We start from the raw sequence: 26441 nt of genomic DNA on the forward strand, positions 1-26441 counted from the left end.
TGGGCCAAACACCCACCCACCCACTGCCTTTGCCTTTGATAGCGTCAACATCAACTAAAACTGTAAGCGACTTCAAACGGCGCTTTGTCAGTGACCTTCGCGTGTTGGGGCGATGGCATATGTTTTTCTTACCACCCACCCACTTGGGAGGGAGTGGGTTGAGTGCTACATACTACATATATACATAGAGCCCGAGTCCCGGGAAACTTGATTTGACATATGATGTGCCCGTTTCGCTGTCGACTTCTTATCCAATCTGGCCCAAATACATTTATCAATATCGCTTCTGGTCGATTGAAATACCACCCGGAGGCGGCAAGTCCTCACGTCTGTTGGCACCCAAGAATCACCCATTGGTATCGGCCGTATTCCGTATTCCGTATCGCCCACTAAAACCCACCCAATCGGTCATTAGCATTTTCGGCGTGTATTTATGGCCAGAAAATGTTGCGCCATAAACATGACAACAAAACAAAAATGCGACAAATTTGCGACGATTGCCCGTGTGGCAGGCGCTTCAGCTGGCGATGGTATCCCCCAGGGGCAAATAATTGTCATCCGGAATAAAATATGTATGCACGAATATTGTTTGGCTTACGCTCAATTGGATGCCAGAGGCATTGGCGAAAACCCAGACCGAACAGCCCACTCTCAAAGGAGGGGCAATTGCAATGCAGAAACAATTGCATACTTGACGGGGCAAAGTTTATTTTTATGCGAGCGACACTCGGCGGGGTATTGAGAAGTGGATACAGTGGGTACTTTGTAGCAGGCCTCTAAATTATTGATGATAGGGCAATAGTTTAAGCCAACAATGGTATTATTTTTTAAAGCTAAGTTATCCTTTTATACAAAATTGGTCCCTAGAAGTATCTTCCACTTGTAATAGGTATCATGTCAATATTTTTTGAAAAGTTTGGATTTCTTATAAAGGTATCTTCTTTTACGGTATCCTTAGTATCTAAGTAGAGGTAAAAGAATTTCTTTTATTTTTTCTGACCTAACTTAGGGAATTTTGAAAACATGTTTAGAAATCCATACACTTTCTTTTTCCTTTCCTAATATAGTGGTACATAGTTATCCTGAGCACATGTTTCAGACGGTTCGAATTGATGTACGATCCAAATTCAACAGATCTTCGTAGATTGTTTAAGAACTACCAGGTGTGCAATCAAATCCCGTATAGCTTATCTGGTGTAAAATTTATTTTGATGCTTATAAGAAATCCAACCTCATTCAGAGCGGCGCGATTTCTACAATCCTCGTATATTTCTTTCAGAAAATCTTTAAAATATTAAGGTACCATTTAAAAAATGTACTAACTATATATTAAGTTCCAAAAAGAAACTTAATTTCATGGTAAATTTAAGCTTAATCTCAAGAACAAAGGAGTTTCGAAATAAATCGAACATATCTCAAGCTGTTACCAAAAACGAGGGTGTACGTCTTGTAGGAGTCTTCCCTGTACACACACTCAAACCCATATCCACACGCACGGCTAGTGGAAACAAATCAACTCTGTTTTGGCGCCATGCGGCGTAGTTGCTCTGCACTTTGCCTTCACTTTGGCAGACCGACAAACGCGACCGCGACTCTCGGCCAGTTCAGTTCAGCTCAGAACAGTACAGAACAGAGCCGGAGAGCCGGGCCAAAAGGCAAAGGCAGCCGGGCCGGGCCGGGCCAACTAGTTTTTCTTCAGTTCCTCCTTTGGCTTTTATTGTATACGGGGTTTGTTGTTTAGTGTGCCATTGGTGCTAACAACGTGCGGTTCGGTCTTGCGGTTTTCTCGCCGCTCCGGTAAAGCCTGAAAACGGAATAAAAATCTAGACCGATTTCGTGGTCTAAACAAAAGGTGGAGAGTGCATTCAAAGCAGATCTGCAGATTACACAAGTTACCCCTGCATTAGGGTTCCTTGAACTGCAGGGAATATCTTTTTTCGGGGATTGTATAACCCATTTATGTGTTGGCTGCACTTTAAAGGCGATTACTATAAATATTAATAGGATTTATTGATTGGCTGTCGGTGGGGCCAAAAGCCAGATCGACTCGAGGCTATAGTAGACCCATGTCCTTTCTCTCGCCCACCCTGCGCCTGGAGAATCTGTCCACGCAGCCCACGATGACGCAGGATCATGTGCCCGAGGACCAGCGCTATAACAAACAGAATATCGTGGCTCAATGGTGTGTGCCCATCAATGGCAAGGTATATTAGAAGTGTTTTTTTTTAAAACCCCAACTTAACTTGATGAGAGTTTCGCGATAATAGTCCCCTTTTTTTTGTTTGCGCAGATGTACCGCATCGAGCTGGAACATGGCACAACCAGTGGGCGGCGCATGATTTGGGTCAATGGACGGGTAAGTTTTTAGCTCTTCAAGGGGAGGTTAAATGGGTGGCTCCGGAGCTGCTAAAGTATTTGCATTGCGAAAGGGGACTTAATTACGGGCGTGTGCATGTACTTTTTTAAGTAAATTACTTTTGACTCCCCGCAGAGAGCTCTTGTCCTTTATAAAAACGCAAGACTATATTTAGGAATTATTAAAAATTGGTTATTACATGTTTAGGAAACTCAAGGCTAAGGCCCGGATAACTAAAATTAGATTTTTAGCTGTGGCTTGAACTTGTGAACTGAAAAAAAGGTATAGTTTAAAACAGTGGCGGATTCAAAAATATTTGTAGGGGGATATACAAAAATATGGTTGCATAAAAATCAAAAATTGGGAATATAATACATATTACATATACTTTTTAGACCAATTGAAGGGGGATTTATCCCCCAAATCCCCCTTGTGGATTGCTTGATTTAAAACCTATTTCAGGCATAACAAGTTTGCAAACCATTAAAACTGACCTTAGTTGAGTAAATAACGTCTGGCTAACATCCATCTATGGGCTAAAAAAGTTGTTCAGACAAAAAAGTTTAAAATGGAGATGGTAAAATAACTGTCAGTAAATACTCAAATTAAACTTTTGATGCCCTCAGGTGACATTCCGCAGTTCCGCTTTCCTATATTTATGTTTAAGACCTCATTAAGTTGGTGTTTATTAAGTACTTTACGAATAAATTTAAGCGTCATTAAAGCCGAACTAAACTGGAACCAAATTTAGTGCAGTATATAACCAAATTAAAGGCTTATATAATGTCATTTAGTTGGGGTTATTACGACCTTGGGTATTTAAATCTAACACTAATCGCGCTATAACTATAATTACTAAGTCTAGCAGGCACAACATGCAATATATAAATCAAAGTCAACGACACCAGGGTAAAAATAAAATATTTTATCGTAGGCAACATTGCGTATGATTAATTTGTAGCAAATGTTTCCTCTTAGAACTTAATTTGTTCACATTATTTTTCTGGTATGAGGAAAATGAATAAAACCTAGCTATTTCCCATTGTAAACCTTAAAACCACAGGAGGTCCTGCGACGCGACTGGATGTTCAAGCTGGTGGGCGAGGACACCTTTCACATCGATCAGACGCGCTGCATCATACGAGTGGATCCCGCGCCCGGTTTCAAGTACGAGTACTCCCTGTACATCGATGGCAAGTCCCACGAACAGTACACCGAGGATATGACGAGGCAATACCGCCTGTGGCTATACACATGCGATTCAGCTGCAGAGCCGCCTCCGCAGGAGTACAGGATAATGCTCAAGCTGGACACGCTGAGTCTGTACGTAAACGATGAGCTGCGCACCGAGGAGGTAAGGCATGGCCATGGCTGGGTTCCGCCTCCTTCACACTCACTCACTTACCCATCCTTACGCTTTATTACCTCCGTTTTCGCAGTCGGTTTTCGTCCACGGCGGCACAGACACCAAGTTCCTGCTGCAGGACACGGAATTCGTGCTTCAGGCACGCTCAAGTGGCAATAAACATGATGGCATCGTTCACACTCTGCTGGCGAATGGGGTGCCAGTTCCGGAGGCGAAGATTCAGGAGATTATGCAAGAGCCGGTCTCCATTTTGCAGAGCAACTAAGGACTACCACCACCCATCCCACACACACACACGATAGGATAACGTTTTACATTTGTTAAATTTTCCCCAGTTGTTAATAAAAGTTTTGCGGAAATTGTTTTCAAAGCGTAATTAAATACCCAGCCACGTTTTCTTATACAATACTTTATTCGTTTTTTGTTTATATGCATAATTGTAACGCAACTATCGTTTACGTTTTCAATTTCATTTTGACATTTTGCTAGCATCTGGTAATTTATGCCAAAAGTGCGTCCAGTTTATAAAATCAGTTGGAAACATCAGTTGAAGAAAAATACAAATTTATGTATACGCACAATTAAAATCATTATATACTAATTAAACTTACTCATAGAACTTGGTTATCAAACACAACAACATAATTAATGGGATAGGCTAAAGAATACATGTTGTTTTTAATCAACTCGGTAACCGTTAAGTGCAGTGTTTGTCTTGTTTGTTTTGCATTTAAATTGATTGCTTACTATTTTGTTTAATCAAAAACTCGGTTTGATCAATATTACTTTTTTTTTTAGATTGCGTTGTATTTGGAAATTTAACAATTTGCGCTTAATTTTTGACTTTTATTTGCTTTTCATACATTAACAAGTAACATTTTTGTTGAAATTTATCTTTTGTTTCAATTAAAAACACAATAATTTATTTACCTTTGCAACACAATGATATTTTTGATATATTTATACTAAGTTTAATCAATTTCTCAATATTTTTATGCGGGGTTACAAAACCATAATATACAATTTGGTATTTAAGTTTAATTTGTATATTTATTTTTAAATATTAGGCTAAAAATTTACGCGGAATACGCGAAAAATGAAACTCAAAGAAAAGAGAATTTTGATTTCGATTTCGACCAAAGTTCTCATCACTAAAGATTTGTAAATATGCTTTATTTTTGCAATGGCATCAAGTATTATGCCTTCATAAACCAACAAAAATAAATTTTTTTGTTGTCGTAAGTACAGTGGAATGCATTAAAAAACAAAAGTTTATTTAATACTTAACAAAGATATATTGCCAGTAGACGGATTGTGTTTGCTTGTTTTTCGTTTATAAATAAATAATACAAAATGAATACAATAAATAAATATGTTTTTGTTCGCATTTTAAGAGAATTTCTACCCAAAATTTGGTTAACTGTTCTCTGTGTAAAAATTAGAGTTACGAAATTACAATTTGTGGTATTTTGTTTTCATTAACTATTGCTGTTCACAGTACACGTATATTATGTCGATCTTTTTGCTGTCGCTTTTAAAAACCATGCTCTGCTCTCTAATACTAACACACACACATTTTACATTAGAGTTTATATATGCTTAGATATTATAGATTGATTCCATTGAAATATATACTTCTCCTCCTTCTTGTCCTCGCACTTCCTGGCTAGTAAAATTAAATTTGAAATGTCCTTTGTTAGTGTTAAACCTTTAAAAATTATATATTCATATTTGATGCACGTATTGGTTTAGCTTAAAAAGTTCTTGTTGCATTCTTGCGGGAAAACTGTCCCTAAGTTTCTTGGTGAAAAGTCTTGCATTGAGTTATGAAATGGTTTTTCCTTGCTTGCATAAAGTTTGCCTGGCTGCCTAGGTGCTTAAATAGTAAAGTAATCGTTTTGCTTTATGTCTTTTTAGTGTAATACTTGCAACTTGTGACTGTTTTTTGTTTCGGTTCTTGTTTTTTGTTTTCTTTATATAATAAATATACTTTGCTTATGAAAGTTTTGTCTGTTGTTGAGAGAGGATTATATAAGTGGTATATTTATGAAATTTTTGCATTTTAGAATCATATTAATTTAATCTTTGTTGCTCTGCTACTGGTTGTTGCTGTGTGGCTCATTGTTGTTGCTTGTTGTTTTATCTAATTCGTTATTTTAATTAGTTCAATGGAAGGCAAAACATGTGCTGCAGTAGACTTTTATTATTATTTGCTTGCATTTGATTATTATGAATGTTATTGTTACCATTATGATGAAGTTGTTGCTGCTGCTGCTGCTGATGTTGCTGAAGTTGCTGCAGCTGCTGATGTTGCTGCTGCTGCTGTTGCTGTTGCTGCTGTTGTTGTGAGTATGCTGTATGGGGATGATATTGCTGCTGTGGCTGGCGATAATGTTGCTGCTGGCTGAGATTGTTATTGCTACTGACCGATCCACCAGCTCCCGCTGCGCTGTTCAAATGCAGGAGACTCAGGTCATCAGCCACGGAATCGTAATCACTGGAATCCTCGCCGTAGAGCTAGAAAATAGAATACGTTACTATAAAATCCCATTTTGTTTTAATTTGAAACACTTACCCGCATGTTATACGGATGTAAGTCGCACATTTCGTGGTGTCAGACGCAATCCTCCAGGGACATCAGCAAGGGGTTCACATACTCAAAGCCCTCGAACTCGGATTGATCGATGTTATCAATGACATGACTGAGATTTAAAGAAAACCAAGGTTTATTAGTAATTGTAATATAGACAAAAGATAAATAAATCATAGGGAGTGATATAATATTTATGAGGGGTCAACTTACTCATCATCCGGGGTCAGCTGCACGGCCTCGCCGGTGAACTCGGGCGGGAAATTGGCCAGGTCGCGATCTGAGTCTAAGCGTGGCTTGAATGGTGGCGTGACCTGCTTGCGTTCGAGCTGCGTGATTTTGGGTGTGCATGAGGATAGTAGAAATCATAATCGATTAGGAAAAACTCCACGCCAATTGGCAAACACAAAAATCGGTTTCTCATTCATGTCGGTGCGGCTTGAGCATGATTATGACGATGATAAAATTCATTTTTTAGATGGATTCAACTTTTTTAAAGACAGATATAGAGGTTCAATGCGTGGGTATATATGGTCGAAATGCGGCTGATCGATAGGAGCATTTACCTGACATTAGTCTGGACGCATAACTATGATCTCTTAGGGGTTTATCTCATGCAACGGGGTATTTTTAGATAACTAACACAACTTGCCATCTTTCTGAATTGGGGGAAACTCTTTTATGACTTACGGATCATCGGGCGTTAGTATAGCCGGTTCTTGCGTAAATTGCACATCAAAGTTGCTGGTCACATAGGGATCGGCAATGTCTAGATTTGGTATATAAGGCGGTTGCACCTCCTTCTGTGCTATCTTTAACGCGCAATCGTATACGTAATAATAGATACCATTAATATCCAAGGTAGTAAGAAAAATGCTCAATAATGACTGCCTCTATTGAGTCGCTATCAGCAAACTTGATACCAACAGCAATACAAATAATAAAGATAGATTGAACGAGTAACTTTAGACCTGACCTATGTGGAAACCATTGCTCTCAATATACTTTGAGATAAGTCTAATCATATTTAAAAAATTTTTGCAATGGTTTCACTACCCTAAAATATTATCATCATCACAAACAAGTGCACCAGGACACATAGAGCTAATATAAGGACAATCATCCTTGGACTCACCAATTCCCAATCCATATTCTTGAAGAACGGATGGCTGACGATATCCATGAAGGCGGACTCCCGATGGCACCCCAAACGGTCAGCGGGATTCTTGTTAAGGAAACCTTTCAACACAGAGGCTGCCCGAACGCTTAGCGAGCGGGGAATACGAATGGTCTTCTCCAAGATCACTTGGAAGAGATAGTCCTCAGTGTTCTATGGAAAAAATAAATATCATAAGCTTTACATTCTCAAGGCGGAAAAACAAGTTTACCAACCTGATCGGGATTCTCAGAGGCTCCTGCCAGATCAAACGGACTGCGTCCGGCCAACATCTCGTAGAGCAAGACACCCAGTGCCCACCAGTCCACGGAGAAGCCATAGTCCTCGCCCCTCAGGATCTCCGGGGCAATGTAGTTGGGTGTGCCGCAGAACGTTGAGGTGGTGTCCCCAGATCGAATGCCCTCCTTGCACATTCCATAATCCGTCAGCTTAATGTGGCCTTCGTGATCCAGCAAAACGTTATCCAGCTTCAGATCACGATAGATGATGCCCTTCTCGTGGAGGAAGTTTAAGGCCAGACTAATTTCGGCCGCATAGAAGCGGGCGTGCTCCTCGGGCAGTCGTCGCTGCCGCTGCATGTGGTACATCAGGTCACCACCGCGCACAAACTCGATGACGAAGAAGAGCCGCGAGGGCGTCTGGAAGCACGAGTGTAGCCCCACCAGGAACGGGTGGTTCGAGGCCGTCTCGAACACATGCTTCTCCGTCTGCACCCAGTCGATGTCCTCGTCGTCGGTGACCAGCGCCTTCTTGATCACCTTCATGGCGTAGATGCGCCGTGTGCGTCGTAGCTCCACCATCAGCACCTTGGCATAGCTGCCGCGTCCGATGACCCGTATCAGCTCGAAGTCATTGAGCGAATACTGGCGCTGAGTGCCCGGCTCCAGTGGATCCTCCGGCGGCGGTGGAGCCACTATGTGCGCATGATCGTGCGACTCGCAGGCATCGGCTCCACCGCCCATCGCCTCGTATGGGAGCGGCGGCAGGGGTACCGGCATCGGATCACTAGACTCCTCAGCCCGCTCCTTGACCAGCGGCTCCGGCTGGTCGGTGCAGTGCTTCTGCACCAGCTTATGGCACTTCTTGTGCACCAGCAGCTTGCACTGGATGCACTTGAAACCCTGACGGCCCAGGCCCCAGATTCGATCCTGGCAGTAGGCACAGAAAGCACGCTGGAAAAAGGGATTTTATTAGGCTTTATTTGGGTTGCATGAAATGGGAACACTCACCCGGTTGAAACGCTTGGCCTGGAAAATGTGTCCATTGACGCGATACAACTTGCGCCAGCGTCGAGCACCGCGTCGATAGATGCTGCCTGGAAAATAAAGTATTTTTAGAATAAGCATAATCAATAATTATCGGGAACCACTCTTTATAAATCAATAAAGCTTTAGTTTCAACTAACTAGTAGAAAATTGTTACTCATTTAAAATTTGTTATTTTCAAAATAACTAAAACCATATGATTAACACATTCCTTTAAATTTGTGTGGTTCTAACTCTTGAATTTCTTAGAATTTCTTAGATTAATTATTATTTGTTAGTAGAACCAAGTTGATATCTTGTAATATCTATACATAGATCTATTTTTCCCCAAACTAGGGATTAAACATTTTTTTTTTTAAATTTAGGATCATTACTTTACTTGAACTCAATATTGTTTAAACCTGATCGAAATCAAAAACAGGAACCATGTCGAATGGTCATAATGAATCAGAAAATCGCGATGAATCAATAACAAACAGCTATCTTTAGCGAAGTAATTGTTATTGCAAAGTTGCAAAGTAAAAAGTTATTATAGAAATAGAGGTATACAATGTATACTATACATTTAATATCACTTATTTTTAAGTTTTATTATCAAAATAAATGCAAACCACTTACGATCTTCGCCATCGCAAGACAGTCCCGGCGCTTGAGGAACATTGGGGAATACTGAAAAGAAAGAAGAGCAAAGGTTTGTTAGATCTTTTACACCACTCATGATTTCCATAGATATAAGGTTAGTAAACATTAAACATTGGTCACGTCAGCTAATTGTGGTAATTGCAGGGCATGCTTACGGCAGGCTAGTTTGCCCATCGGGTAAATCTGTTTCCCTGCCGCTGGTCGCTTATCAATTTAATGAGTCGTTTTGCTTTGCAATTTTTACTTATAAACGGATTCTTGCCGAGCCACATGGACGTGTTGATACTTTGCCGAGGGCCTGTTAGCATGTCAGCACCCACTCCTCGACTGAACCCATCCGATTGCCAAACACTGGCTGTTCCTTATCTCGGGGCCACGCACCATATAGAGAAAATAAAGAGCGCGAGAGGAGATACTGAAATGGCCCGAGAGATACCAGATACGAGATACGTGATACGAGAAACTGGGGGGAGACTGGAGTGGAATCGCTCTTTTCCGAGTAATGTTAATTAAGCTTTTCCGGGAGACCACCGGCCATCAATTGAGACCAATTGTTCAGCTATCAGATATATATTCTCCAGCAACCATCGCTCATCGCTCATTCATAATTCAATTAAAGTGTCGCCCCAGGGAGCCTAGGGTTCAATAGATTCGCCTGTCCGTCTGCAAGGTTAATATTCTGATAGATTCCACATACTGCCTCATGCCTCACATTGACCTAGAATTTTTAGGTTTTTTTTTTTTTTTGTTTCATTCGACACTATATGTATTTTTCCCCACTTCATTTTCCTTATCAATTTTGATAGGACCCACAACATTTGTTTGGACTGCGCTCTTTTTTTTGCTACTTTTGTTGTTTGGTTTTCGTAAATGCCTTTGACTGGTCAGATAAGGTGAGCAGAATTTATAAAGTGACTAGGGGGAACTAGAGCTAAAAACAAAAGGCGCGATATGCATTATTAGTCATTAAGTTAGGGGGGTATGAGGCTAAACAGTCTGAAGGTCGCGGCGGAAGGGAACTATTATTGTTCGGTATGAGATTTAAGAATAGGTTTTTATACCAAATTGCATTGATATTAATAGATATTTAATAAATAAACTTTTTGTGTAGTAGGTTTTATGTAGTTTCTTGAAGAAATTCATTTCCTTAAGTGGAAGTGAAAGAATTTATATAGAGTTTTAAAACAAATTCAGAAATCTGAATTCTTTAAAAAGAACTGAAGTTGAAGTACAATTTAGAATGCAGTTCTATAAGTTGGGACTTTCTATAGTCATGGAAATAATTTGAAAATGCACCTAACTAGCATTTTATTAAAGGCTAAGTTAGGCAAGTGCACCCAGAGTTGATCTATATGGAATCCACACTGATTAATTGGCAATTTAAATGTTTCTCTGTTGACTAACACGATGCTCCGCCGGTCATAAAAGTGGCCGTTTGAGTGCTGTATATTTGAGCCGCCTCGCAGAAACCACTCCAGATGATCATGGTGATGGGTGGGTTGCTTGGCTGACGGTATTGGGGGGGTGTTGTATTGGATGGCTGTTAAGTTCAGAGGTCACTGGAGCCCAGTTGAAAAAAAAAACACTTGCGAATACGGCTCTTGAAAACGCGCGAGGCGTCGTCACCGCGCGACTTTCAGTAACGAACTGAAAACGCCGCCAATTTTTTAGCCCAAGAAGTATAGGCAAAATAAGAAAAAGTAAGAAAACAGAGAAGAAAACCGAGAAACAGAGAAGCAGAACCAAAAACCCAATCCAAAAGCAATAGCAAAAGGCACACTCGACAAAAGAACAATAAAAGCAAGTGCCTCAAGTGGCCGATTGAATTGTCACCGCCGATTCCCCCGATTGGGAGCAAGTGAGAGCGCGACGAATGGCTTCGTCGATAAGATCGGGGCTGGCAGTTCCATAAAATTAAGTACAACGCATGCGGTGGAAAATCAATAATTTATTGGAAATAATAAATTTGGATAAGCACTAATTTATTGCATCTAATACGGGGTGCTTCTGAAAGCCCGGGGCCTTCGCAAGCCATAAATCAGATGACTAAATGTGTTAAACAAGGTCGTTTTTGGCACAAATTATTTAATCTAAGTCACAATTTGCCAACATAATTAACGATAATAAAAGCAACGGTTGATTATATAAAAGAAATTCTTTCAGTTTGGTTCCTTGAATGTGAATATACATACAAATCTTGTGATTCATGTTAAAAAAATCTTTTGTAGAAATCTTAAAAAATGATTTCTTTCTTATTTTTTTTCAACAAAACAAAGTACTCGTGGAATAAAAAAGGCATAGAAAAATATTTACCAACTTTAAACACATAAATACAAATTTTTGAAAAGTTGTTATGTCCTAGACTGTACTTCGAAATAAATCCAATTATAATAATTCAAAGTTTGAATGTACATAACTACTTTGACATTAAACTAAAAGGTAAAGTATTGTAATCATAATTAAACCTAAACCTAAATACTTAAGATTAACAAAAAACGATATACAAAAATTAATACAGTCATTTACTTAATTACTTTTAATAACTTAGGAACACAAATAACTTAAATAAGTAGTACCAAATAAACCGAAGGGGAAGTACCACCCTCTAGGGTAATCTTCAGTATTTTTCTTAAGTCTCCCGAAGAGATCCCGTTTCCAATTACCTGTCGCATAGGCCGGCTCGATCTCCTCCTCCGATTGGAGCTGATGCTGCGACATCTGCTGCGAGGGCGGGACCACGCCCATGGGCACAGTGGGTATGGGCACGGGAATGGGCAGCCGCTCGTAGTGGATGCACTCGTGGTGATACTGCTGATGGTGGTGTCCATGCCCATTATGAATTGTGCCCAGGACGCTGCTCCTTCCACCGATGCTTCCCCCGGCGATGCTTCCTCCTCCGCATCCATTTAGGCCACTTCCGGCACTGCCACTGTGGTGACTATGATGGTAGTCCATCAGCATGCCCGGCATTCCCACGGCCATGGAGGCACTGCCCATGGAGCCAGGTACACCTCCTCCTCCTACTCCAACGCCGCCGCCGCTGCTGCCACCACCCGAGTCATCCGTCGTCGTGGTGTTCGTGTTGTGACACCTGCTCGAACACCTGCCCAGTGATCCACTGCCAGCGCTGTGGTGACCCAAACTGCCCATGTGTCCTGGGTGACCCATGACCAGCATGCCGCCCATGATGGATCCGCCACATCCCTGACTGGAATCCGAGCCGGAGTCGTGACCCTGGCACACGGCACCCGCCGATCCTGGACGACTGAGGGAAGTGTGTGGCGGGGTCACCGAGGCCGTCGTCTGCATATAGTGATGGGTATACGGATGCGGATGCGGGACATCATAGTCGCCCGTATCGATGTGACCCGACGACATCATGCCAATGCTGCCCGTACTGCCCGTGCCCACGCCCACTCCCACGCCGCCCTGCAAACAGCCCAGCGATCCGTGGGCACTGCCATGATGACTGTGACTGTGGTGGCTGCCATGGTGACTCCCGTGGGCACTGCCACTCCGGCTGTGCATGGACACGCCGCGGGTCAGCGTGTTGTTCGCCGACTGTATCGAACTGACCACCGCACCGCGGCACATGATGTCCGACAGCTGGTTGGCCTGAATGTCAAAGTACTTGGACTGGATTATGTTCGATAATGGAATGGGATGAGAATAGAATGGATAACCAGGTCAGTGATGGGGGTTTAAGCCACATTTTAGGTTCGAACTCAGCTTGAAGTGGCATGTTGGGAACCAATTTCTAACAGAATAATACCCTATTCTCAGATCTCTTTAAACAGCATGGCAGTTGAGAAAAACTAGTAATCAAAATTTTCAAGGGGTTTTACAAAAATCACTAGGGCTATGAAATAACTCGTAAATGTTATTTAAGGTGTCTAAAAGTATGCAGCAATATATATGAAACTCAGTAGTACAAGAAATTCGTTCACAAAGAAGACTATCCTTTACTTACTGCATACTTTTAGACAGCTTAAAATTATGTTTTAAAGTGATATGAAAACCCTATGGATTTGGGTGGCACTCCCGTATTCTTCTTTTTTACAATTATCAGCTATTAGAGATGTAATAAAATTATCTTGAAATGAACATAAACCAAGTTATCAATGGGAGTATACACTTCGTCATTGCCTCTGAGTAATCAGCCATGTGTATCCAATTGATAGCTCCATAAGTGACAAATGTGACTGAATCATTGCAATATATTTGTTGGATGCAAATTTAAAGTCATCTTCTAAGTTCAATGCAGTTTATATTGAAATTCCTAGACGAAGACAACAAAAATAAATCTATCAAATAAATTGACTTGAAATGTAAGCCTATGAAATCTCAATATCAAGTTCAATGGCTTTTATGAAAAAGGGCAACTTTGATTGGACTGTAAGCTCACACAAAGTAATTAATGGGAAATCAATTGACAAGTTTGCCCATCAACTGGTAACCGAAAACCAGTATGGTTGGGTGTGATTCAGATGAACTTGGTTATCAGGCCAACTTTCCTTGGCCTTTGCCCGCCCCTTCAAGCTGAGCTCTTGGTGAAAATGGAAACCTCAATGATCCGAATACCTGTGGACTGTCCAGCTGGTCGAGCGATTGTCTGCGGGCCGCATAATCCAGGTGAGTCATCAGCTGTTGGGCTGCCGGGCAATTCTTGTTGGAGTGCAGGTGCTGCTGCGAGGAAGTGAGCAGCGGCGGAGGTGGCGGCGTGATAGAACCGCACGGAGATCCTGGACAGGGACTGGAGCAGCGGGATCGACAGGTGGGGCTGTAGCAGAGATTGCCACTGCCCTGCTGATTGGCCGACGGAGTGCTGGGACAGGTCTGCGATTGCTGTTGCTGCTGGGATTGCTGCTGCTGTTGCGGATGTTGCTGCTGCTGCTGTTGCTGTTGCTGTGGCAGGCAGGGCTGCTCCTCCTCCTCCTCCTGCTGCACTATGTTGACCGGAAGTGGTGCACATTGCGTCAGGCGGCGCGGCGATCGCCCACGATCCACAGTCGTGGCGGACCAATAGCCCCAGGCCATGATGGTTTACTCAAAAAATTGTTCACTTCGCGCAGCGGTAATTCGTTTGAGTCTCTCCGAGCTTTCGCCTCGGTTGGTTATGATTTTATTCGATTTGTAATTTTATTTGTAAGTTTTCTTTGCACTTGACTTGTTTCTGCGATTAATTAACATAAAACTGCATTAAATCAAGCACTCAAAAGTCGAAGTGGGAGGACTAGTTAGCTAAAAGCTTGAAAGTTGCACTTCAAAGAACTTGATTAAATCGAGTTTTGGTTACGAATTCACCAAGGTCATTATAAAAAAGGCAACGAAATTCAGTTGGCAATAAGTTTATAAATGGTAGTAATATTTGATAAACACCATTTGCTATTTTTGATTAAACTCATACTTAAAAAATCCCAGCTTAATCAAGGGTCCTTCTTAAACAAACCCAATTAATTTCCTTTCAAAATACTTGATTAATTCTCCTTTTATGCCAGCGTTTCTTGAGTAAGTGCCAGCAATATTTCTGCTTAAAAGAAAACCCTCATCTTAAATGGAGCGCATAAAAAATTGGATAAAATGGAGAAAGGAGAAAGGCGAGGGGAGAAAGTAAGACGCGAAGGAAAGCGGAACAAGGTCCCAGTTGCAATTACAGTTACATGGCGCAGCAAACTATGCAATGCAAAGTTTCAAAGCCAAACGACAGGCGTGTAGTATCCCCTATTCCACCCACGCCCACTTCGCTGATCTCGCAGTTTATAATGATTGATTAAAAGAAAAAACTCAGACACACAAGGATGTGGCCGTGAGAAGGGCGGTGGGCGCAGGTGGGTGGTGTTCTATGTTCTATGGGCGTGGCCGGTTGCAGACGCCGCAGAAACCACACCTAAAAAAAAAATATATATAAATTGTGTAATAATGGGTAAGGCAAGAGAGAAACGAGCGGGGTAACCGAGAGAAATGCAGGCCGAACAGCTGACAACTCTGTCCGGATACACGCACACACACACACACACTCGCCAGGAGAAATTGGTAACCCACACAGAGACACGGCTGCGACAATCACAAACAATTTAACCCAAGTCAAACGAGCGCACAAGTTGCTGCAAATTGACAAAGGCGTGAAAGGCAGCAAAGAGCGACCGAAAATCGGTGAGAAGAAGGCAGAGAAAGCGCCAGAGAAAGCTGGAGAAATTAGAGAGGAAATCACTCGACGCGCGCAGGGAAATTCGCTCGCAATCGCCCTTTTAAGTATGCAATCTTCTGTTGCCATTCCTACATTTCTCTATGTACAGTGGACACTCTTAATAATAAAATCCTAAAAAAATGTTTTTAAGTATAAAGAAAGGTATAAGAACATTTAAAAAAACCGAAACTAAATATTCAAAAATAAAAACAATATTCCCAGTAATCAGAACTTTTTATAAAATCCCTGTAGGTTTACCATAAGCACTACAAATTTAAAACATAAGGCCAAAACTACTTATGAGAAAATTATTCTGTCCTGTAAATAAAATATTTAACTTTAGTTATTATTTGATCATTGTTCTTACAAGGATAATACATTCTAAAAACATTTCTGTGTAACCGAGTTCTCAAATATTAGAATCTTACAATTTTGTAACCTTTATGTTCATACCAAAAGAAATTCACTCTTTTGAGGTTGCACTGTCTTCCACTTAAAGACGAACCCAAGCCAACCAAGCAAAACCAACCCACCCACCGATGCAGTCAAGTGTAAATAGAAAATTTTCTTCTAGTGTATTGGTAGGTCACATCGCAATCGCTTGTTGTTTAGACAATTGAAATTAAGTACTCCACTTTCATGCATAATTCGCATGATTAACGAGGGTCGAAGTGGGTCGAAAAGGGGCTGGCGGGGTCCTTAGTTGGACAGCATCCACTTGACACAAGAGCCTTGTCGTGACAAGGCAAGCAGATCCCTTTGTTTGGCACTCATTTTCTCGGCTTTTTCCTTATTTTCTTCCCTATCTGCTGATGATGCAGTCTCTAGTGGGTTTTCTGGGGGGGAAAAACAAAAAAGGATCTGATGCATTTTCGAATTAAATTTAGTCAGTCCCCCCACTCCCCTATTTTTCCCCTTTTTCACCGCCTGTATCCCTCAGCATTTGCTAAATATAAACACTCCGCCGGCTTTGTTTTCCCTGCAATTGGAGCATGAATATTGGTTGCCAGCTTGTTTGTCCACGATGGGAACAGAGCATCCAGCCCAAAGAACCCAACAGTCCAGTCAGCCACCCAAAGCAAACCCTTTCTAGACCCCCTCTATGCAAGCCCCCATTGTTGGCGAAACGAAAGTCCTTAAATCCCAGAGCACTAAGCTAGATTAAAGCTGGTTTAATAACAAGAAAAATATTCAACTAGCTTTAAGTACAGGCTTTGTATAATTTCAAATAGTGATTAGTATATAGTATATACTAGAAAAGAATGCTGATTAAATGAACAAACGAAAATAAACTTTTCCTATTATAGAAACACATATTAAATATGTCTTTAAATTAATCTTAAGTTAAGTCGATTTACTGACTAATGTTATGTATATTATAGTTATGATACTTTTTAAAGTTATAGAAAAAACGACTAACACTGTAATGCTCTTATTTGTGTTTAACTTTAGTACAGTATCTTAAGTAAATGGACTAAAAAAAGTATCTTCATATATTTTTAATCTCAATAAAACATCCCCCTGAGAAATCCAATCAGTTATTGATTAAATATTTCCAATAGCAATTTTGTATTGTTTACTACCCCATTTAAGCATTTGAAAAGCCTGAATAAGAACAACTTCTTGCATCAGAGAACCCCATCAAATTTTGATACTTAACCCACCACGCCCCGAATTATTGACCATTCAAGCGCCCCCTTTATCTTTGGCCCACAAGCGTGGGGTGTCGTATTTCATGCGATACAATAACGATAAACATAAGCAGGCGATGTTCGCCAGGAGAACTGAGAAGCCATCTTTTGGCCACCAGATATCCAGCCCGGACAAGCAGCATCAATAGTTAAACATCAATTTGGCTTTCCGAGTGACGTCAAGCGGGGCCAGTTGCCAGTTGCCACCTGCCACCCACCTCCTCCTCAGACAGTTATAAAATTTCACACAGCATAACAAAGAGAAAAGCGGCAAGATGGGAATGCCATAAAGTTTGCCACTCAGAGAAAGAATGCAACTTTGAAAAAATGTAGCAAAAATGTAACCGTTTCACGTTCAAACAATAGCTATTCTACATTTTACTTTGTAATACAGCAGATAAAGATGATATTTAACTTTTTAAAACAATTCTTAGTAATCGGGTGTTGTATGAAGCATCTAGAGATTCAAAAACAATAACATTTATTTTGACAAATTTTGGCCAGAACCAGTTTTTCAAATATTACTAGTTTTATTAAAACGCTAAAAAAAATGTTTTTGTTATTTAATAACTTTACAACTTTCGATTTATATTTTAAAAAATATGTATTAAAAAATTGAAGATTATAACCTACCTATAGGATTTAATATTTGTAAGTATTTATATTATAAACAATATAATATTGTGAAACCTTTACAAAATTACCACCTTATAAACCACATTCAAAAGCTAATAGATTGAAATTATCAGATGATATGACAATCTATTATATGATGATATACTTTCCCCACTTTCTCTCCGTGCCAAAGCGATATGGAATAAGCATGCAAAATGAGGCAGCCGAACGGACGTCATGTGCATATTCAATTCGGGGCCTACCAACCATCCTGCCATTTAATACCGCCACCTCTCCTAAACCGATCCCCCGACCGTGCGAGAATGGGCTTTCTTGTTTGCTGAACTAACAATAATTTCATTAAGCCCAATGGCATCATTAAAATTTGCCCAACAAGCATAATGGGGCCAGCCAGCAAGCGAACTGAGAACCGAATATCCCAGAGGCTGCAGAAGGAACCTACAAAAATACTGAAAAAAAGTGAAACACCGAACAGAAACAAAGCCCCAGGGTGCTCGAAAAAAAAAAGTGGGAAAAAAGTGGAAATTTGCTGATTTAACTTTGGCGAAGGAGGAGGCCCATACACCTGGTACGAGTGAAAGCCTTCGGGCCAAAAAGAAACGAACAAGTTTAAATGGCAGGGCGACAGCTTGGCCAGCAAAACGCTTTCCACAAAGAATAAAAGGAAATTGTTTCGCCCTGCAGCTTCTTCCTAGCCCACTGACTCATAATATACATATATGCTATACCTACATCCATACATACATATATGCATACGGAATGGATCCATCTCGTTTATATGGTATATGTACATATATAGCGGGTTTTGGGCCAAGTTTTGGGAAACCAGACGGTCGCAGAAGTGCAAGCAGCGCTTGATGAAGTGCAAATGCCTGGGGTCAAGTTTAGGGTGGGGATTCTCGCACACCATCACACACTCGCACACACACTACCTCAATTTGGCGACCCTGTGTGTATGAGTGTGTGGTTTTGTTTGCTGGTGTCTGGCACACAGCAGCCAAAAAATTGGGGAAAAAAGAACAGCGTGGTGCAGGAAAACTAAAGCCGAACCCACGAAAAATGGAAATCAATTCTTTGATTTTATTTTACAATTTCATTGTAAAAAATGTGTGAAATTCAATAGAATCAATCGTAAACTTTCCATTTTTATTCCGCCCTGAAGTATGCAATGTTATAGGGAAAAATTGTAATATGGAATAGATCCTTCGAAACCCTTTTTACTACATTGTTTTGAGATGGCGTTATAATAAGAGTACAACATATTTATACTAAGAACACATTTGAAATAATTGGATATATAAATAATAATAGTAACATAATTAAGATTTTTAAAACCTATATTGTTCATTTTGAAATAAAAATTAAATTTTCAGCACAATATCAATATGTATGTATGCTATAAGGTAAAGCCCATTTTTATAAACTCAAGTAAAGTTCTTCCTAAAATTTAAGTACTTAAAGTTTCATAAGTATTCTTATAAAAATCAAATAATAGGCCTACTTTTCAACCTCCGAATTATATTGATTTAGCGAAATACGGCCATAAATTCAAGTCGTCGATGGAACCCCCGAAAATCCTTCGAATCTTACACACTTAAAAAAGTTTGTACTTCATTAGCAGGCCTAAAACTTTCATTCAAGAACCATTCACAATTTATGTTAATCATTCACGTCCCCAGCCTTTTTGCCTCCCTGTTTTTTCACCTCTTTCTCTCCAAGGAAAATTGTATGGCAACTAATCAGAAATGTACGACAACTTCGGCAGAACAGTCAAAAAAATATGGCCCAGGGGCAATTGATTTTTTTTCCGTAAGATTTTCGGCACTTGCCGAAGAACGAGTGGAAAGGTTAAGAAAAATAATAATATGGAATTATGTTGTTCACTGATTTGTACTTTTGTTTTCGACTTCCAACTTTCGACTTTCTTCTGTTTTCTTTTGTTAATTCACACCGCAGGAAAACTCGTTATGGCGATGGCTGTGCAAAATTGTATATTTGTATATATGTATATAATTATGTATTTGTTTGTGGAGCCCGGAGAGTTGTATCTTCAAAATCGAAATCCGCACGGCACTTCCACACAGGCGAGCGGCCAACGCGCGAGTGAAATGCCGATGCAGAGAAGTATGCTAGGGAAATTTGCCAGGGAGAAAGTAGCGGAGAGCACAGCGAAAGCTTCTTCAATGTCAGGTGACGCACGCTCTTCTAGCACTAGGGAATATCCTTTATTTTTGACAAGAGAAAGAGAGGGTGAGAGAGAGTGCAAATAAAAGCCGCAGACCGGCGCTTTAAGCATTGCCAGCTTGGACTCAATGGATGGCAATACCTTTCTTTTTGGCTCAGCTGTTTTTTGTGGCAACTGGGGAAATGTTCTCTCTCTCTTTCGCTTCTCATCTCCTCGCCATTGCTATCTCGCTCTCGGGTAATGGCATCTTGTGTATCGACCTTATGGGCTTCAAAAAAAAGTTCTTCGGACCTGGACAAAAGTTTTTCATGTACATCCGTATGTAGATTTGTATGTGCGTGTGTGTGTGCCGGACAGCGTTGCCATATTGCAGGCGCATAAATTATAACGGTGGCTTACAGATTCTAGCTTTTTGTTTTGTTTTGTTTTGGGGGAGATGTACGGGTTTTGTTGGCCGGAGATGAAGCCGGAAGGTAAACCAGAATCCTGCAGAAGTTCACACATGTAGCAAAACAAAAAAAAGTTTAGAAAATTAAAAAAAAAAGACACAACAACAGAGAAGTCAAAACAAGGGCTTGTAAAAAAAAGCAAAACACACATACCAACAACCATTTACTAATCAACACAACAACAATAACCCCACAAACAAACATGTTCGGCATACAAACACACAGACAGGACATCCTAACATATGCAAGAGTGCGTGTAACGGTAACGTAATACCTTGACAATGTCCCATGTCCCTCTCTCCCACGCACACACACACCTACAGACGCAGGGACATACGCACACAGAATGCTTTTAATACATTTTAAGCCGCATTTTTTCACACGTGGCCACATAACAACAAGAAGAAGAAAACAAGAAAGAACGCCAGATTCAAGTCTCCCGACTTAAAAAATATCCAGTCCTCAGTTTCTAAAAATTATTGCATACTTTCTGGCGATTTAATAATGAAGTAACCAACTAAAATTGATCTTATATTCATAATATTTGTTCGATCTTTTTGAAATTTGGGATGCACCTTGCAATTCTAAAAAAAGCTTGAACCTTTATGTGAGCATATTACACATCTACTTAACAATGGTGATATATGTATGGGTAAAATTTACAAATCCGGATAGTTATTTATGTATTTAAATGTTGGGATAGTAACTACAATAACAATTTGATAGGTAGGGACCACTTAACTATTATGTTGGTAAATTTTACCTACAAGTCTTTTTGTTTGCATTTCTGCAATATTATGATATAATCAAGTAATATGTAGTGAAGAAGCCAAAATAAGTCGATCTAGTGACAATTATCTATATTAGACCGATCGTTATGAAATTTGGGATATTCCTGGGTTTGGAAAAAAAATGGTTCTTCAGGCCAATAACATCTGTGTTTTAATTACATGCACATCAAATTTACACTTGAGACTAGGTAAAAAAAATTGTTTTGTGCTGAGATCCACTTCTTTTTCAATAGAACTATATACCCTTTTACAAGTACCGGGTGTAACAACAACTAACATGCCGTCCCTACACACTGTTATTATTCCTCATGTGGAGATATGAAGGGGGTATGGCCACAAAATATCAGGAAGCCTGGTCCACAGCACAAAAACAAAGCCGCATAAAAAGGGAAGCGGAAACTGTAACACCCTCTCCAACAGACCACCTCTCCTCGACCAACTTTGTTTAGTGCGGCAGGCAGTTATCATATCTGCTGGGCCGTTAGTTGCCTTTTTTCTTGTTTTTCAGAGCCGTGTTTGGAAAAAAAAAGAGTGACCACAGGTATGGAATGACCAGGGATAATGCGGATAACTCGAGTGGGCTTTAGATTTTGGGTATTTCTTTTTAGGAGGTTACGGTTAAATCATCTTCATGGTCACTTGATAGTTAAAATAGATAATCTTCAATACCATTTCAAGCGTTCATTGATAAATAACAATTTTTGAATTACCCAAAATTAAATTTAGGTTAGTGTTTAAATATGGTTTATGAGAAAACTAAATATTTTATCAAATACGAAACCTAAAATATTTCACAAGCCTTAAAATGCAGTTAAATTAAAGTTTTAGAATATGATCAAGACTGTAACGTAGAGTGTATTTCTTGTTCATTATGTTTCAACCTTACTCCCACATTTTTTTGGTAATTTACTGTGCGAAAGGGTTTTGTGTTTGTCATTTGCCGAACGAATGTGGTAAGTGAAACCTTTTTGTTGTTGCGGCAAGCATAATTAAGCACAAAACTTGGATGAGTGTGTATGAGTGAGATCGCCAAAAACCGCACAACAGGAAAATTAAAATTCCAAAAAAGCCGGCGAAAACTTAAACCCACACGAAGCAAACAATTTAATTATAATGAATTATAAATGAGGCCGGCGAGCCAAGATCCAAGCAGAATTTATATGCAAATAAGTCGGAGGTACGGAAGAATAAACAAAAAAAAGGAGAAGCATGCCTAGGGCAATTGCCATAAGACTTGGGCCTCTCGAGCATGCGAGTGTGTGTACGGGTTAATTAATATTTTATGTTATTAACTCGAGTGGATGGTGCTGCCTTTGGATGCTGGGAAAGCAGAAAGGCAGTCGGGAAAACTCACGAGGAAAACTCAAGTTTATTGAGCTAATAAGACGAGCTGCGCTCTCACATTGTTTAATCAGGCTTAAATGTTTATGGGCTTGGTTAAATATTGGAAGCTACTAGGGAATGCGTTCCTCATTGGATAATTAATTGGCTGCTGCCTACTTTGTGGCAGCAGTAGAAAATAATTTAAAACTTGGAGAATTTTCAATAGCATTTAATAAAAGTTGGGTACCACTCCAATTTCAGATAATGTATCTTTAAAAAGATAACTCTTACTAATGTTAGTTGAGCTTCAAGTTGTGATACCAAAAAACCCATTTCGATAAGTTAACTGACCTTATTAGATAAGTCTTTGACATTTTAAACTAGTATTCTTCTTTTTAAATAAAGTTATGGAAAATTCTTATAAAATATTTCATTTTTACGCCACGTTTTCGTTGATTATGAGTGTGTTAATATCGATAATTTAAAGTTATAATAAATATATACGATAAGAACTATTTCAAATAATTTCAGAGTTTCGAAAGAGTGGAAACAAAACAAGGAAGAACGCTATAGTCGAGTACCTCGACTATCAGATACCCGTTACTCAAAGGGAAATGGAGATATGCAAGCAGCAAAGCGAAATTAAAATGCGCCACCTACCGGCGGTAGACAGATTTAAGCGTTATGGGCGTTAGAAAGGCGTGGCAAAATTATTTTTGGATCAATCGATAGGTATTGACGACACCAATACATTTCAGTTAAAATTTTTTATCTAGCATGCAAATTGTGGGCGTCACAGGTTTTCACGGTTTGTGGGCGTTTAAGTGGGCGTGGCAAACTTTTTTTTAGGTCAATCGATAGGTATTGATGAGAACAATACATTTCAGTTAAAATTTTCTATCTAGCATCAAAACTGTAGGAGTTACAGTTTTGGGCGGTTTGTGGGCGTTAGAGTGGGCGTGGCAGTCTACTGAAACAAACTTGCGCTGCGTAAGAAGCTCAGGAATCTGTACGCCAAATCTCAATAGCCTAGCTCTCATAGTTTCCGAGATCTCAGCGTTCATCCGGACAGACAGACGGACAGACGGACAGACGGACATGGCTAGATCGACTCGGCTAGTGATCCTGATCAAGAATATATATACTTTATGGGGTCGGAAACGCTTCCTTCTGCCTGTTACATACTTTCCGACGAATCTAGTATACCCTTTTACTCTACGAGTAACGGGTATAAATATATAAAAATGTTCCAAACTCAATTTTATAATAAATAAGTGATATCAACTCCGGAAAGTTAATTTAAAATCTGAACCATTTTTTAAACAAAGAAATTATGTTGAACTCACCATGAATGACTAATTGGGAGTCATAATTCATTTCGTACAGTCGTATGGCCTCGTCCAGTTCCATTTTCGTTGATATGGTGCAGGGATCGTTCTCCTCATCGACCCATTTAATGGTAAATGGCTGAAAAATACGAATTGTGTTAATTGTTAATTTCTAATTATTTTAGGTAACATTACCTGATCCAGAGGAAACCGACAGATGTTGCGTATTTCGTAGCAGAGCTCCTCATACGAGATATTCTTGTTGACGGTGGTGATGATGATTTGACCATTGTAGGCGGTCTTCACCGTAATGCTATTTGGCGTATTGGCCATGTTCATATTGGCGCTGTTTAAGCTAACGCTGCTGCCGTCGTTCAGAATTTGCGAGGGCATTTTCTGCATTTGCTAGCTGGCTAAAATGATTTGATAACACGTAACACACAGAGACACACGAATTGATAACGGAATACTGCAAAAATAAGAAGAAATATGCGTTTAAGATTATGCGGCTTACAGTTGAACGTATTGAAGGGGAAATTATATTGGGAGATAATTATCTGATTATAAATATTATTATTTATTAAGCTCTAAATTACTCAAAACGAATAAATATATAAATGCAAATACTATTAAAAAATTACATATCTCTGTACAATGCGAAAGTATTACGCGAAATAAAACATAACTTGATATCTTTAGGATAAAATAGGTCATAAAAATACGGGAAAACCCAATAAAATAAAAGGGGTTTGCGATAGCTTCTATTATAACATGCTCAAAAAAGTACTTTACAAAAAATATTGCAATCGAAATCTTCGTATAAAAAATTAATACTTGAAGTTCTTAAAATTTTTCTAAACTTTTAGACGCTCCACGACGAAGTAAAAGATTACTGTAGATAGGTATAACTATTTTATGGCAAACTGACAAAAGCAGGTAATCTCTAAGTGGAACCAGTTTCAAATACTCCAATTCTTTATAGCTTTCACTTAGATTGTGACATAGAAGTCGGACTGTAAAGTGCCATTTGTATCTTGAAGTTGATGAAAAAGATAAATGTAAAGAATTTGAAGTCAACTTCTTTCGCTCTCCCGTTATCGTTCTCTCTTTGAAATCTTATTTGAAATCCCGCCCAAAATGAAACGTCAACTTTGACATTTGAGCCCAACACACACACACACAAACACAAAGCAAACTGCATGCCACAGGTAGTTGTTGTTGTTCCTGCTGCACCAAATGCGGAGACAAGCACAAAACGAATGGGACAAAACAAACGCGAATGAATCATGCAAAACGCCCACAAAACAATAAAACAAGAAGAAAAGTAAATGGAATTAGCACGCCAAAGCGAGTGTGCAAATTAGTTTATTTTTACTCCTGTCCTCTCTTTCTTCCCCTATTTACTTGGCATCTGAGTACTTTAGTTTTTGAGCGTAATTAATGCCGTACATTGACCAAGGTAACTGTTAAAAGTACCCAGTTGGCAACAACAACAGTGCAACAAATGAGCGAGAAAGAGTGGCGAGGGGCCGCAAGAGAGAGCGGCAGCGGGAGAGTCGACAACCTGTTTTAACTCATTAGCATTTTTCACTTAAGACGCCGCTTTTTTAACTTTAGCACTTATAATTTAGCTTAAGATTACTGTTTGACTCACACTAGTTTCTTAAGTTTGTTTAACCACAAATATTACGCACAAAACGCCGCAAAAAAACACTGAGTGACAAATCAGACAACACGAAACATTTAAATTACAGCCAATCAATGCGCCACATACATTTTAATTAGGGCACTGGCACTCGCACTCTTTTAATTAATTGTTTTGGCTTAAACGAATTAAAACTAACATTGCTATTCCTCCGTTTATTTCGTTTTGACGCAAGATGCGTCGTAAGGGTCGCAACGTAAGCCAACGTAAGTCAGTAAAAGAGGGAGATGCAAGATGAGAACGCGAAGTGACAGCACAGAAAAATACCAGAAGGCCAAGTGTTGCAGGTTTTCCAGCACTGTTTGGGTTCGGTATTTAAATACTTAAGAGCTCTAAAATGTTAGTATTTTACAGTTTACTAGGGGTGGAGAAAAACTTTCAACGGTGAGAATAAAAAAAAAATATATATGCGGTACAGCATTAGACACGTACCCCTATTTATTTTGCTTTAAAAATATTTTATAAAAGCCAATGAGTTTTATAAGTTAAAAATCAAAGTTCAAAGGACTGGGTATTGTCATCTAATTAGACTAAAAGTAATTTATTGATATTTATAACGTATTTTTAGACCGGCTTTCTGTTGCTTTTTGATTTGAGGCCAAGCCCCCAGAAAAAAAGGCCCAAGCAAAAGAAGGTAAATCTAAAAAAATGTAATTTCTGAATAAAAATTCTAAAATATATCGCATTAATGTCGGATTACAATATTTTTGTTCTGAGCAAATAAATATTATTGTTTAACAGATATCTTGA

The 26441-nt window shown here is 39.6% G+C and overlaps 2 protein-coding genes across 14 annotated transcripts; one reads left to right on the plus strand and one right to left on the minus strand.

The window, feature by feature from the left end:
• Positions 1-1613: 1613 nt before the first annotated feature.
• Positions 1614-4547, plus strand: LOC108009695 (fas apoptotic inhibitory molecule 1). The gene is made up of 4 exons (XM_017074245.4): positions 1614-2204; positions 2291-2356; positions 3420-3710; positions 3796-4547. Exons 1-4 carry the CDS (start codon positions 2067-2069, stop codon positions 3985-3987), a joined length of 687 nt encoding a protein of 228 aa, XP_016929734.1. The 5' UTR covers positions 1614-2066; the 3' UTR covers positions 3988-4547.
• A 1462-nt stretch (positions 4548-6009) lies between these two features.
• On the minus strand, positions 6010-25920 carry aPKC (protein kinase C iota type). 13 transcript variants are annotated; one of them, XM_017074003.4, is made up of 10 exons: positions 25831-25920; positions 24182-24455; positions 24005-24125; positions 9373-9423; positions 8719-8804; positions 7705-8661; positions 7448-7642; positions 7003-7124; positions 6298-6424; positions 6010-6239 (listed from the first exon to the last, which is right to left on the minus strand). In XM_017074003.4, the coding sequence occupies exons 2-9, from the start codon at positions 24386-24388 to the stop codon at positions 6337-6339; spliced, it is 1827 nt and encodes a 608-aa protein (XP_016929492.2). In that variant the 5' UTR covers positions 24389-24455; positions 25831-25920; the 3' UTR covers positions 6010-6239; positions 6298-6336. The 13 variants fall into 13 exon arrangements, with proteins under 13 accessions (XP_016929492.2, XP_036669338.2, XP_016929491.2 ...); XM_036813443.3 differs by having other exon boundaries at positions 25761-25909; XM_017074002.4 differs by having other exon boundaries at positions 25641-25874.
• Between the last annotated feature and the right edge of the window lie 521 nt (positions 25921-26441).

Source organism: Drosophila suzukii, chromosome 2R (assembly GCF_043229965.1).
Source record: "Drosophila suzukii chromosome 2R, CBGP_Dsuzu_IsoJpt1.0, whole genome shotgun sequence".
In the NCBI taxonomy this organism is placed as follows: domain Eukaryota; kingdom Metazoa; phylum Arthropoda; class Insecta; order Diptera; family Drosophilidae; genus Drosophila; species Drosophila suzukii.